General features: G+C 45.8%; 1 protein-coding gene and 1 long non-coding RNA gene across 2 annotated transcripts; both read left to right on the forward strand.

Moving 5' to 3' along the window:
• Positions 1-97: 97 nt before the first annotated feature.
• Positions 98-774, forward strand: LOC136366768 (uncharacterized). The gene is made up of 2 exons (XR_010744569.1): positions 98-200; positions 297-774. It is a non-coding gene; the product is annotated as an uncharacterized lncRNA (long non-coding RNA).
• Positions 775-945: 171 nt separating this feature from the next.
• SPG21 (SPG21 abhydrolase domain containing, maspardin) lies at positions 946-11,874 on the forward strand. Its single transcript, XM_066328237.1, has 9 exons — positions 946-1,099; positions 4,083-4,176; positions 7,538-7,699; positions 8,497-8,577; positions 9,172-9,317; positions 9,770-9,878; positions 10,317-10,424; positions 10,787-10,927; positions 11,214-11,874. Exons 2-9 carry the CDS (start codon positions 4,114-4,116, stop codon positions 11,334-11,336), a joined length of 933 nt encoding a protein of 310 aa, XP_066184334.1. The 5' UTR covers positions 946-1,099; positions 4,083-4,113; the 3' UTR covers positions 11,337-11,874.
• The last annotated feature ends 26 nt before the right edge of the window (positions 11,875-11,900 follow it).

The raw sequence follows: 11,900 nt of genomic DNA on the forward strand, positions 1-11,900 counted from the left end.
GTCACCGCGGGACTGCAGATCCCAGCGGGCATCGCGCCGCGCCGCGCCCCGCATGAACGCGCTTCTCGCGCGATGTCTCATGGGAAGTGTAGTCCCGGCAGTGAACGGTTGCGTGAGGGCTGTGTGGTATTAGAGGAAATGTAGTCTGCGAGCAGCAGCGCCCCCGGACACTCTCGGTCTGTCCTGGGTGCGCCGTCCAGGTGTGTGTATTCACGGTGATTCTTCCCTTTAATTCCTCTTTCCAAATGCGATATGCGAGGAATATTTCCATTTGATCACAGAAATTTTTTTTAAAGGTTTGCGTGAAAATATCAGGCTAAGACGGGAGCAGAAAAATTTCAGGCAAGCCGAAGGGATTTTGGGAGCGAATAGAAAATGATGCCGCGTGTTGTGGGGTGGTCTTCAAGCAGGGAAGAGGACCGTATGAATGTATATTATCTAATGAAGTGTATCCTTTAGGCATGCCTTATGGAGAACACACCTATATCTGCAGGTTAACTATAGGTCAGTTTCTTTCAGCTCACCTTCGACTCCTATTTATTACCTACCAATTAAACGTGGCTAATTGACTCCACCTGTTCATTAGAGGAATGACTCAGTATCACCTCTCGCGCTCCTTAATTAACCTGAGCTACCCCACAGCGAACAGGTTGCCCAAGAAGCTGCGGCTCATCCCGAGAAGTATTCAAGGCCAGGTTAGAGGAGGCTCAGAGCAACGTGTTCTAGTAGTCCCTGACCAAGGAGAGGATGGAATAAAACGAGTTGTAAAAAGTCCCTTCCAAGGCAAATTATTACATGAAGTACAACGGGGGGCACGTGACTTCCGCCTCGGTAACAATGGCTCCCCTCTGACTCACTTCCGCCTCGGTAGCTATGGCGCCCCAGCTCACTTCCGCCTCGGTAGCCATGGCGGCGGAGCTGTTTCCGCCCCGCCCACGCCCCGCCCAGGGGCGCAGCGCAGCTCCCGGAAGTGGCGGCCGGCGGGTGCCCCCGGCTGGGCGCGTGGGGCGGGAGGGGGAGACAGGAGAGCGGCGGCGGCCCCGGAGCTCCTGGTCCTGCTCCTCCGGTCCTGCTCCTCGTCCCCGGGCCCTGCCAGCCGGTGAGCGCCCAGCAGTGATGGGAAAGGCGGCGGTCGTCGCTGTGGAGACGGGCCTGCCCCTATTCTCAACGCCCCGCACCAAGGAGAGAGCTCTGAGGGGCCGGGTGGGCGCTGAGGGGAGCGGGGCGGTCTCTGCTCCTTCGGGACAGTGACAACCCCGGAAAAGCTGCGCCGGAGGGGACGGGGGATTGTGCAAGGCGGGGGATGTCTTTTGGGCTCTGGAGCGGGGTCGTTGCGATCCCTGAGGGAGGGAAGGGAAAAGGTCGGGACGCGGCCCCGCAGGGAGCCCAAAGCTCCCCCTTGGGCCTCCGTTTTCTGGGGGTCTCTCTGGGGAAGGGGCTGCCTCAGTCTGTGCTACAGAGGGGAAAGCCTGAGCTGAGTGTGGGCTTTTGTCCGCTTCTCCCTGCAAAGCTGTGGAGCCAAATGTGGTTGAGAATTGGGGGAAGGAGCAGGGGCTGAGGGCAGCGTGGGGCCGGGTTGGTGGAAGCAGCACTGGGTGAGAGGAAGGTGCCGTTGCCATATCCCAGTTCCCCTTATATCTTCTTTCTCGTTGTCTTTTTACATCAATAATGAATGGAGTATGTCATTAGTGTAGTGGAATAGCTCACAAGGAGACTATTATCAAGTGCTCTGAGCACATCCGTAGGTGATTCTTCTTTCAGGGGAATTGTTTTTAAGATGTCAAAGTTCATCAGGTTGTTTGGTTTCACTAAAAATGAAACTTGGGCGTTCAGAGGCTGATCATGACCAGCACAAGGCTCTTTATTGTCCGAGTTACCTTCAGGAGCTTAATCCCTGGTTTGAGTTCATGGCTCAGCTTCTCTGTGGCTGGAAAGCAGATGTAGTTGTTGTTAATATGAGTATTTGTGTGTACGAATTTAATGCTGCATTTCTGTGCAAAGGAGGAAAAACCCCATTTTAGTAACAGGACATTGTCTAATCCAAGTTTCCTCTTTCCTGGAAAGAAAGGAGTGGTGATCACAGATGCTCCTTTTGAAGAAGGCTGGTGGGAATCAGCCCAGGTGTTAGTGGCCAGTGCCTCACTTCTGTGAGTGGGAACATGTGAACTAGGAAGTTCAAAATTTGGGTTTCAGGTGGACTCTAAGCTCACTGTGGTACCAGACAAGGTACAGGGACAGCACAAAGTCCACCTGCATGGTCTCTTTTCCTTACAGACCATAATGACACAGCTCTGTGCTCCCAGCCCCCAGCAATTAGCTTAAGGGTGCTGCCAGCCTGAGGTGGCAGAAGTAAGTGAGGTGATCACAGCAGGAAGAGGTTTCCAACCCTCTCTGGCAACCAGAGCAAACAGCAGGAAAAATCTCCCTCTCAGGCGCCTCAGTGTCCATGCAGGGCCCTGACTGTGACTTCTGCTTCTTGGCTCTGCCACTGAAACAGTCCAGGATAATGTGTGTTTTAAGGCATTTCCTGTAATTTATCTGCCACAATTTTGTCACACTGTCGTTTGCTGAAGAGCTTTTAGAAAGCCATTGATGTGTGGTTATGGAAAAGAATGAGTCTGAACCGTGGTTTCCTCATTCCAGTGACTGTTGTCCCCCAGCCCAGGAAAGCATCCTTGCACCTGCTCTGCTTTGCAGATTGTTGGAATAGATGTTTTGTTACCCTTGCTGTAGTTTTACCTGCTGCCAGACTTTGACAGAGAGCAGAACAGCTGGTGCAAGCAGCAAAGTGAAAGCACACGAATTTGAAACAACAGCCACGCAGCTGAACGTCCCACCTTTGAACATGGGAGGTGTAGCACATGACCTATGGAAGATGTGTGTTTCTCATGCAATTTAGAAAGTACTTCCGCTTTTAAAATGCAAGTTTCCTGCACTTGGAAGACGGCAAATAAAGACTGAAAGATGAGGAAATTGTAATTAACTGTTAATCCAGCTGTAACCCCATAAATTGGTTAAGCTGCCCACCGGCAGCTCTCCTGCAGGGACAAATGAATTGGAGTGACTCACAGAACACAATGAGGTCTTATTTTATGCAGAATTAAGAAACAAAACCTATTGATTTAGACTTAGTGACTGTTAAGTAACAAGAGCAAAAGTTTCTTTGTTTTTCTTTGCTCGGTGCTGTGTGTAAATGCATGAAAATAATCTCCCAAGGCAGCTGGCTTTCAGGGTGAAGCTGTTGGTCTGCAGACTTCAGAAGTGTTTGATGCCATTTGTTGTATAAATGGAAGCTAATGGTCTCTTGCTGCTTAAAAAGAACCAGTTAAATCTTGGAGCTACTTCAGTGTTTATTACTAATTAATGGAGTATTATAAGATACTCATTATATATGCTTGGACATTCTGGCTGGGAAGTGAATTAGTGGCACTCCTGTGTGGACCCAACTCAGAATCAATTTGTGCTGTATTAATTGGTGTGCTTCAAGGATTTCTTCATTGGTAACTCCTGACAAGAGCCTGCTTCTGTGTAGATAGAATTAAAATTTCAAGGATTTTCTGTAAATTAAGGCTCGGATCAGGTGATGTTTCTGATGTGCTTTGGGACTCATTTGGGTCAGTTATACTCAGATGGCAAAACGTGACCTGAATACTGAGTAGGTTCATGAAATAATGTCTGTGGTGTGAATTCCTGAGTGAATTGTATAAATATTTATTAGCTATAAACTTGGAGTGCCTTATCAATTTAAAAGAAACCAAGAACATGCTTTAGGTTTTAAAGCCACTTACAGCCTGCAAGACAATTGACTTTCTCTGCAGCTGTCACACGGGAATGCTGCTACAGAAGCATCATCATTTCATAATTAGGTTGGTGCAGTAAGGCAGTCAGGTGACTGCCTCTTGGGAGAGTAATTGCATGGTTTGATGAAAACTGAGTAAAAGTGAACTCGGTGTGAGTCAGAGGTAGTGCCATTGAGTGATAAGGGCAGATCACCCTGCACTGCTTTATTTACATAGCACAGCTTTCCAGAGCTGCCCACGGTGAAACTGTGGTATTGATTTCTCATTCTCTCTCTTTTGCAGGCTGACCCAAACTGAGGTTTTTCTAAACATCATGGGAGAGATTAAAGTCTCTCCTGACTATAACTGGTTCAGAAGCACAGTTCCTCTTAAAAAGGTATGTACATCTTGTGTGTCAAATATCTCCTATAGTTTTCTAGGGGGAGAGACTCAGTGTGGTTAATGCAGAGCAGTTGTGGTTGTGCTTCTGAGCTGCTTTATCTCCTGAACTGTTGTCCCACGTGTCATGTGAGTGCATGAAAGCACACCCTTCATTTTCACATGCTTCTTGGAGGTCACTTCTGTCTGTGGTGGGGAGCACAGGGCAGTGGTGCCAGCCATGGCTGAGGAGGGGCTCCAGGGGAGTGGTGTGTGCTGAGCATCACGTGTGTGGCCTCCCAGAGCTGCCTGGGTGCACTGGACTGAGCTGCCAGAGCCACCTCCACTGTTCCTGCCCATTGTCCTCAGGACAAAGCAGTGTCCAAAGGCACCTTCCCAGCAGTCAGGCTGCACACAGAGTCCTGAGAGTGGGAATGTCCTTAACCACGAGGGAAAAACCCAGACAGTTTCTTCTGCTTAATCACACTGTCCAGCCACTTTCTCCTCTTGCTTGCATTTCCCCACTTGCTTTCACTGAGCCACAGGAGAATGTTTGAGGTGTGCAGGGCTCTAGTATTTGCTCTCAGCATGCTGAGTGGCAGAGGGCATGCAGAGCAGTAACTCCTGACCCAGTAAAGCACTCGTGTACCTTCTGCAGGTCAGGTTTGCTGGGGCTGTGGTTACAGAGTGACCTGCAGCAGCCCAGACTGCTCCAGACAGAGAGACAGCCCTGCCTTTACACCCTGCTGCTGCAAGCATGGCACTGCTGTGGCTGTACAGGCTGAGCAGCAGTGTCCTGTCTAGCCTGAGGTGTGGTATAGTTTGATTTTGGGCTAAGCTCACTTCGGTGTGGTTCCCGTATCTGGATGACTTGTGTGGGCTGCAGAAGCATTTTTAGAGAAGGGCTGTAGGATTCTCATTAATTTTTGCCAGTGTGTCTTCTGTAGATAAGAAAGGTGCATTGCTGTTGACCCCATGTGCTCTGTTGTTGCCTTCAGGCAGTGCCTCACTGGTCACCAAAGCCAGGGGCCAGTATTTCAGCACAAAGATGGGTGATCTGAGGCTCTGTTCTGTGGGATACAGGGTGGTGAACGGAAGGAGCTGGAGGCTGTAGTTCCAAGGGAACATGGTCCTGCTGCAGCTCAGTGCCAGCAGCCACTGCCTTCAGCTGCTGCCAGTGCTCAGGGTTTCATAACTGAGGACGTGTGTAAGCTGAAGCTGATGGTGACCTGGTGGCCTTCAGGCTCAGCCTCACCCTCTTGAGTGTTTCTGTCTCCTCAAAAGGCAAATCATGCCACAGTGGTGAATGTGGGGTACGAAGAAATAAACTAACTAGTCCTTGTTATTGGAGCAAGCATTTTAAAGTAAGCCCAATTTGAAAATGTAATTAATATCTGAAGCAGTGTTTGGGAGTACATTTGCCTGTATTATCCCCCCCAGAAGTGCAAAACATGTGCAGTACAGAGTGGGGAATGATCAGCCTTGGTAATTGCTGTCAGATCTAAGGAAGCAGAGCCCGAGCAGTTTGTTTGAGAATGTGCTGAGATGTTTCTCCTGACAGGCACAGGAAATGCACAGTTCCATCCTCCTTCCTGCCCTGGTCAGATATAGGAAGTATAGCACAGAAAATAATACTTTTAAACTGAATCTCCTCCTTTGCTTGTGTGCCTCTATTTGCATACATCACCTGCTCTCTTATCTGAGTCCTTCTTAAAAGTTTTCATCGAGGGACACTCTGGTCCTGCTAAAAACGTTCTGCTCTTTGTTTTGGGGCAGTGCAGATTTTACCTTCTATGTGAACTGTAGCTGATCCTGATCAATCAGCCAGAGCAAGACAACAGTTGGTGACCTCCCAAGTCAGGAGTTAATCACACTGCTGCCTTCACAGCTCAGGAGCTAGAGTTAAACTGTCCAGCATGTGGCTAGAAATCAACCAGAACAAGTGCTTAAATCATTGATTCACTGTCTAGGCTTGAGGAAAGAAATATTCTCTCTCACCCTCAGCTCTCTTGGCATGAACTAACTTCGGTGTCGTTATTTCAAAGACTATGGTCTGCCTTTGGAAATACTCCTAAAGGTAAACTTGGTAGTAGCCACCCTGAATGGATCCAACATTGCTGATGGAATAACAGCTGAGAACAGCAAGGCCTGGAGCCCAGGGGTTGTGTGCAAGGAGTTGTGGTGGGGATTGGGAGGGCTTTTTTACAAGGTTTATGTTTAAATGGTTTCAGTGGTCTGGAAGCTCTGGTATGCAGTCTTTTTTTATAGAGACTTTGGGAAACAACATTATCATGTGATTCCTCACATGCTCCCAGAGCCTGAAATACTGGCTTTATTAGGAGCAGATTTGTTAGTCAAGCAAATCTGATTTGTAATGCACTGTTCTTCTCTGATTGTTGAGAAGCTTAACTGCTGCGTTGGAAAAGCAAATTGTGTGTGTATATTACCATTCAAAAAGTTACAAAATCTCGATACAGAGGAGATGCTTTCTGACTGCTTGACTCAGGCTTTCTCCAGAGGTTTGTGCTTGTTCATCTGGTACAAGATGCAGCTTCTGCTGGATTGTGGAGTTGAAAGAACATATGGAATATAGAAAGCAGTTTCTGGTAGAACAGGCCTTGTCAAAACAAGTCATGGTTTGGTGCTGCTAAAAGAAGACACAATTCTTAACACTTCTGAAGATACTAATTATGCTAGGACGTGTGGTACTGTATGAGGAGCTGCTCATTAAGGATGGCACCTCATGTGTGAGTAATCTCTCTCAGCCAGCCACGTGTCCTGGGCAATCCAGATGCTCCTGAGATGCTGCCAGATGATGGAAGCATTTTTCCCTCCAGGTCAGCCTTGCAGTGCTGCCCTGGGAGTTGTATGTGTCTATGTTTCTGGCAGGCAGCTGTAAGTGTTTCAGATCAATAATTTGTGGTGATAGCTGCTTAATTCCACAGACCTGTGTGATTCCAGACCTGTAACATCTTCTGTCCGTGGATGCAAATATCAATGGTTGTTTAAAAAGCTGTCCCTGGGGCAGTGCTGGCTCTTCCAGCCCCCAGCTGCTGCTTTTGGTACCCTGAACTGACCTCCTGGGTCTCTCCTGAGCATGGTGGCTCCTTTCCTGAGGTGCAGTTCATTATCCAGCTTATGTCACAATGCACAAAATGTTCAGTCTGATGGTGTGTGGCCACAATTCTGTTCCAGCTGTATCCACATTGTCATTTCCAGTTAGAAAACAGCCTGAAAGCTATTGTGAAGAAGAGTAAAAGAAGGTCTTGAGTATTATAACGTTTACTAGAAGTTGGAAATTTCTAGAAGCCATCCTGGAAGCTGACTGAAGAACCTCACTTGTCTTGTGTTTCTTCTCCCCTGTGTGTCTCTCTTTCCAGATAATAGTAGACGATGATGACAGTAAAGTCTGGTCACTGTATGATGCAGGACCAAGGAGCATTCGCTGCCCACTCATATTTCTCCCTCCTGTGAGTGGAACTGCAGATGTATTTTTCCAGCAAATTCTGGCACTGACTGGATGGGGCTACAGAGTTATTGCTGTGAGTATTCTCAGTCCTGTGTCAAAGGTGGTTGCTCTGATTAGAGATTGGGTAATGAGCTTCTTAGTTTTGACTTAGAGAATCCACTAAAAATCTTCATGCTAAGTTGTACTACAGAGTAGCACTCTGTGGATCCAGGCTGGAATCTGCTCTATGTCCACAGCAGAATTTACCTAAAACCTTGTGCGTGCACACTGTTGACTTCTCAGACTACTTTTCTCCTTTTGTGTCCTGGGCACAAGTACTTTTTGCCTCCAGCTGCATCTTTGTTAGCCCTGAGGCAAACCACGAGTTAGTTCAGGGTTTCCATGTTTTCCTTAGGGATGGTGGATAACATGGTTCTTAGACTGTATAATAGCTGCGGATGCTATTTCACTCCTTAAATCCTACCAGCCTGCTCTTCTGGGGCTTCTCAGCTCCTGAGCTGAACTGAAGTGTTGATTTGTACAGTATATTAAACAGCCTGGCTTTTTAGGAGTACTGCTGTCTTTTGCAGCAGTTAATGATTTCTGTATGTTACACTCTACAAAATCACTGAAGAACCATTCCAGCCTCCCCTGCCACTGATCACAGAGTGAAGTAATGCTGCACTTTCCCCAGCAAACTGCTCTGTGGCACTTTCTGTGTTTTTTGTGTAACTGAGGGGGAGGTGTTGGCACCCTTGGACTCTGGGGACCTTGAAGAGGAACTTCATAACATGGGAGAGGCACAGCACTGTCTTGAAACCTTGACTGTGAGAACTGGTACAACTTTGAAGCAGATTGATCTCAATTTTTTCTATCTTTGTGTTATTTTAGTTGCAGTATCCAGTGTACTGGGATCACCTCGAGTTCTGTGATGGGTTCAGGAAACTCTTAGACCACCTTCAGCTGGATAAAGTGAGTGCTCCCAAAGAAGTGGACAAATTGTTGCAGTAAAAACCTGTTGTTTTGAAACAGCCTCATTTAAGAGCCAGTGCAAAAAACGGGATCCAAAAATACAGCCTGCAAATAAAAGAGGCTGTGTTGCAATTTCACATTTGAAACTAGTTTATTTTTGAAGGTGAATGCCCTTGGCAATTGTCATACTTGGCCTAAATTTAACTGCTATTCCAGGCCTATTAAATTGTATGGGTTAACTTCATTTTTTTGTGAGATCCTGTGGAAGTTCCTAACTCACATAGTACAGAACACCACAGTCGAGTCTCTTGGGCTGGAATAGCTATAGAGAACAAAGTGAAATGTTTGGGGTTTTCCTTAAGCTTGATAACACAAAGAAATTGGCACTGTGAGTCTGTGGGAAGCATTTCCTTTCATTAGTATTTATCATATTTATATTGCACATAAAACCAGGAGCTGAATGGAACAGTGATTCTTTCAAAAAATGGGTTATAAGGACAAGGTAAATTTGAATGACCTATTTTTGTAATAAAGCACTGTGCTCAGAGGTCACATTTCATCATCTGTTTGTTTGGGTTTTTTCTCTTGCATTAGGTTCACCTTTTTGGAGCTTCTCTGGGAGGCTTTCTGGCTCAAAAGTTTGCTGAATACACACACAAATCTCCCAGAGTCCAGTCTCTGATCTTGTGTAATGCCTTTAGTGACACTTCAATTTTCAATCAGACATGGACAGCAAACAGGTAAAGACAGACAAGCAAGCAGACTCGTGGCATTATTTTTTTTGCAATGAAATGCCACATCAATTAGTTGGATGTGTGTCTAACCTGATTCCAGCTTGGTGGAGGAGGGTGTGGGATGGAATACTTGTGACTTTTAAAAGCACACCACAAGGAGAATGGAAATATTAACAATTGAGAGTGTGGAATTAGACAAATCGTTCTGTGATCCTCTGTGGATGTGTGGCCAGATTTCAGAACTATGCCTGTTGTCTAACAAAACCATTTAGAGCAAGAAGAGTGTTTTTCACCATGTTTAAATTATACTTTTTCCATGTAACTAGAAGTTATTCCAAGGATTTGATTTGAAGTTAAAACACAAAGTCTGTGCAAGGAAAGGAAGCATTTACAATACAGTATCTTGATGTTGAGTCCTTGGTGGTTGAAGATATTGTTACATCTTATTTCTGTTTTAGCTTTTGGCTCATGCCTGCTTTTATGCTGAAAAAAATTGTCCTTGGGAATTTTGCATCTGGTCCTCTAGATCCTGAAATGGCTGATGGCATTGATTTCATGGTGGACAGGGTAGGTAGCTCTGTGCTCTGATGGCTGTGGTCTCACTCTGTATTTACTGGGTGGGAGGTTGTAGATACTTCTGCTGCTTTCTTCATTCGCTGACCCAGGAGGGAGGGATGAGAAATGGATCTTTAGCAGGTGCTGACTGTCACTTTAACTGATTCACTGACCCTCTAGCTTAGTTCTGTTTATTTGTGTCAATCAAGAGGAGTTAAGGAGCTGAGGTGGAAAGGGAGAAAATGCTGGGCTAGATCTGTAGGCCAGGCTCTGGGGACAGGAACAACTCATGGAACGTGGTTTAGGCATTTGCCTCATGCAGAGTAATACTAAATTTGAATTACAACCTTCATCCCTTTAAAGCTATCTTCTCTTTGGCTGTACTGTTAATATTGTATTAAGTTCCTGCAGTGAAATATGTTGTTAATCAGTGTTTCTCTCTACTGCAAGCTGGAGAGCCTGGGCCAGAGCGAGCTAGCCTCAAGACTCACCCTCAACTGCCAGAACTCCTACGTAGAACCTCACAAAATCCGAGACATCCCTGTAACCATTATGGATGTAAGTGAATCTCAATTTTTTAATTAAACACTGTTTCTTCCCTTTGGCACATGGAGCCACAATATTCATTTAGCAACTTAGCAAGCATTTGCAGCATGTAACTTCCTATTTAGGGAAGCCTTCTGCTGACTGGGCAACAGAGACTTTCCTGTGCTAAGTTATGAATTAGATATTCTGTGCCATATGTTTCAGTATTACAGTATTGGCTTTCTAGCTGTCAATGCCCAGGTTTGCTTGTTTTCTGTTTCATTAACACCATTCCACAAAGAAGCTGAGGGTCTCTTCTAGGAGCAGCATGCAGCCAGTCTGACGTAACACCAAAATCTGTGGTTCAGAACTCACTGCTGGGACTTGTTCCTCAGGTGTTTGACCAAAGCGCACTTTCAACGGAAGCAAAAGAAGAAATGTATAAACTTTACCCTAATGCCAGAAGAGCTCACCTCAAAACAGGAGGCAACTTCCCCTACCTCTGCAGGAGTGCTGAGGTCAACCTGTACATTCAAGTGAGTTCCTGAATTTAATCTATGAACGTGTTTAGCCACAACAGCAGAAGGAAACTCCTGTTGAGCTTCCTTTTGTTTCTTAACTTTCCTGTGTACTCAGTGCTGCTGATACTGAAGGGCAGGGCTCAGAGCAGCTGTGTTCAGCTTTGGGGGTTTTCTGTCTCTGAACTCTTGTACTCCAGAACCGTGGTTTCAGCCTCACAAAAGCTGCTCAGAAGGAATGTTTCTATTTTTCCAAACGCTGTGCTCTTACACCCATTTCTGTGTTATTTCCTCTGTCCAACAGATCCATTTGCTGCAGTTCCACGGTACCCGGTACGCAGCCATCGATCCCTCCATGGTCAGTGCAGAAGAGCTGGAAGTCCAAAAGATCAGCCTTCACACCAGCAATGAGCAAGAAGAGCAGTAGGCTTGGGAGTGCCAGTGAAACAGAGGCATTGGTTTGGTGGTCTTCCTGTGTACAATCAACTGTTCCCACTCTGCCTTTTCCCTTGTGTTAGCCGATTATCACTGTGTGATTCCAACAGGATCAACAGTCGGTGAACTACCCGTGGACAGCAACCTCCAGCAGTGTAATGGGATAGATCTGTTTAATTTTTAGTCTTTGGATTCAAGGAAGCATCTTTGAAGACTACACTTTTAAAAATAAAGACATTTTTTCTACCAAAGTCTTCACTATATCATGTTCTTAAGCAGAACGGTATTTCTTTTTATATTTTTCACTCAGCTGTATATATTCCCACATGCAGATTTGTGTACTTATAAGCTGACATATATTTTTGTTGAATATTTGATTTAAAAGATGTTTAAGTGTCAATGTTGCCGTCACTTACTTGCTTCGTACATTGTGTTGTAAGTTAGTTGGTTTCTATTTGAAATAAAGCATTTGATTTTTTAACTTTCTTGCTGCTTAAAAATGGTTTTCAATAAAACTTCACTTTCAGCAAGTGTCTCTTGTTTTGACTCCAAAACA

Source organism: Sylvia atricapilla, chromosome 13 (genome assembly GCF_009819655.1).
Source record: "Sylvia atricapilla isolate bSylAtr1 chromosome 13, bSylAtr1.pri, whole genome shotgun sequence".
Classification (NCBI taxonomy): domain Eukaryota; kingdom Metazoa; phylum Chordata; class Aves; order Passeriformes; family Sylviidae; genus Sylvia; species Sylvia atricapilla.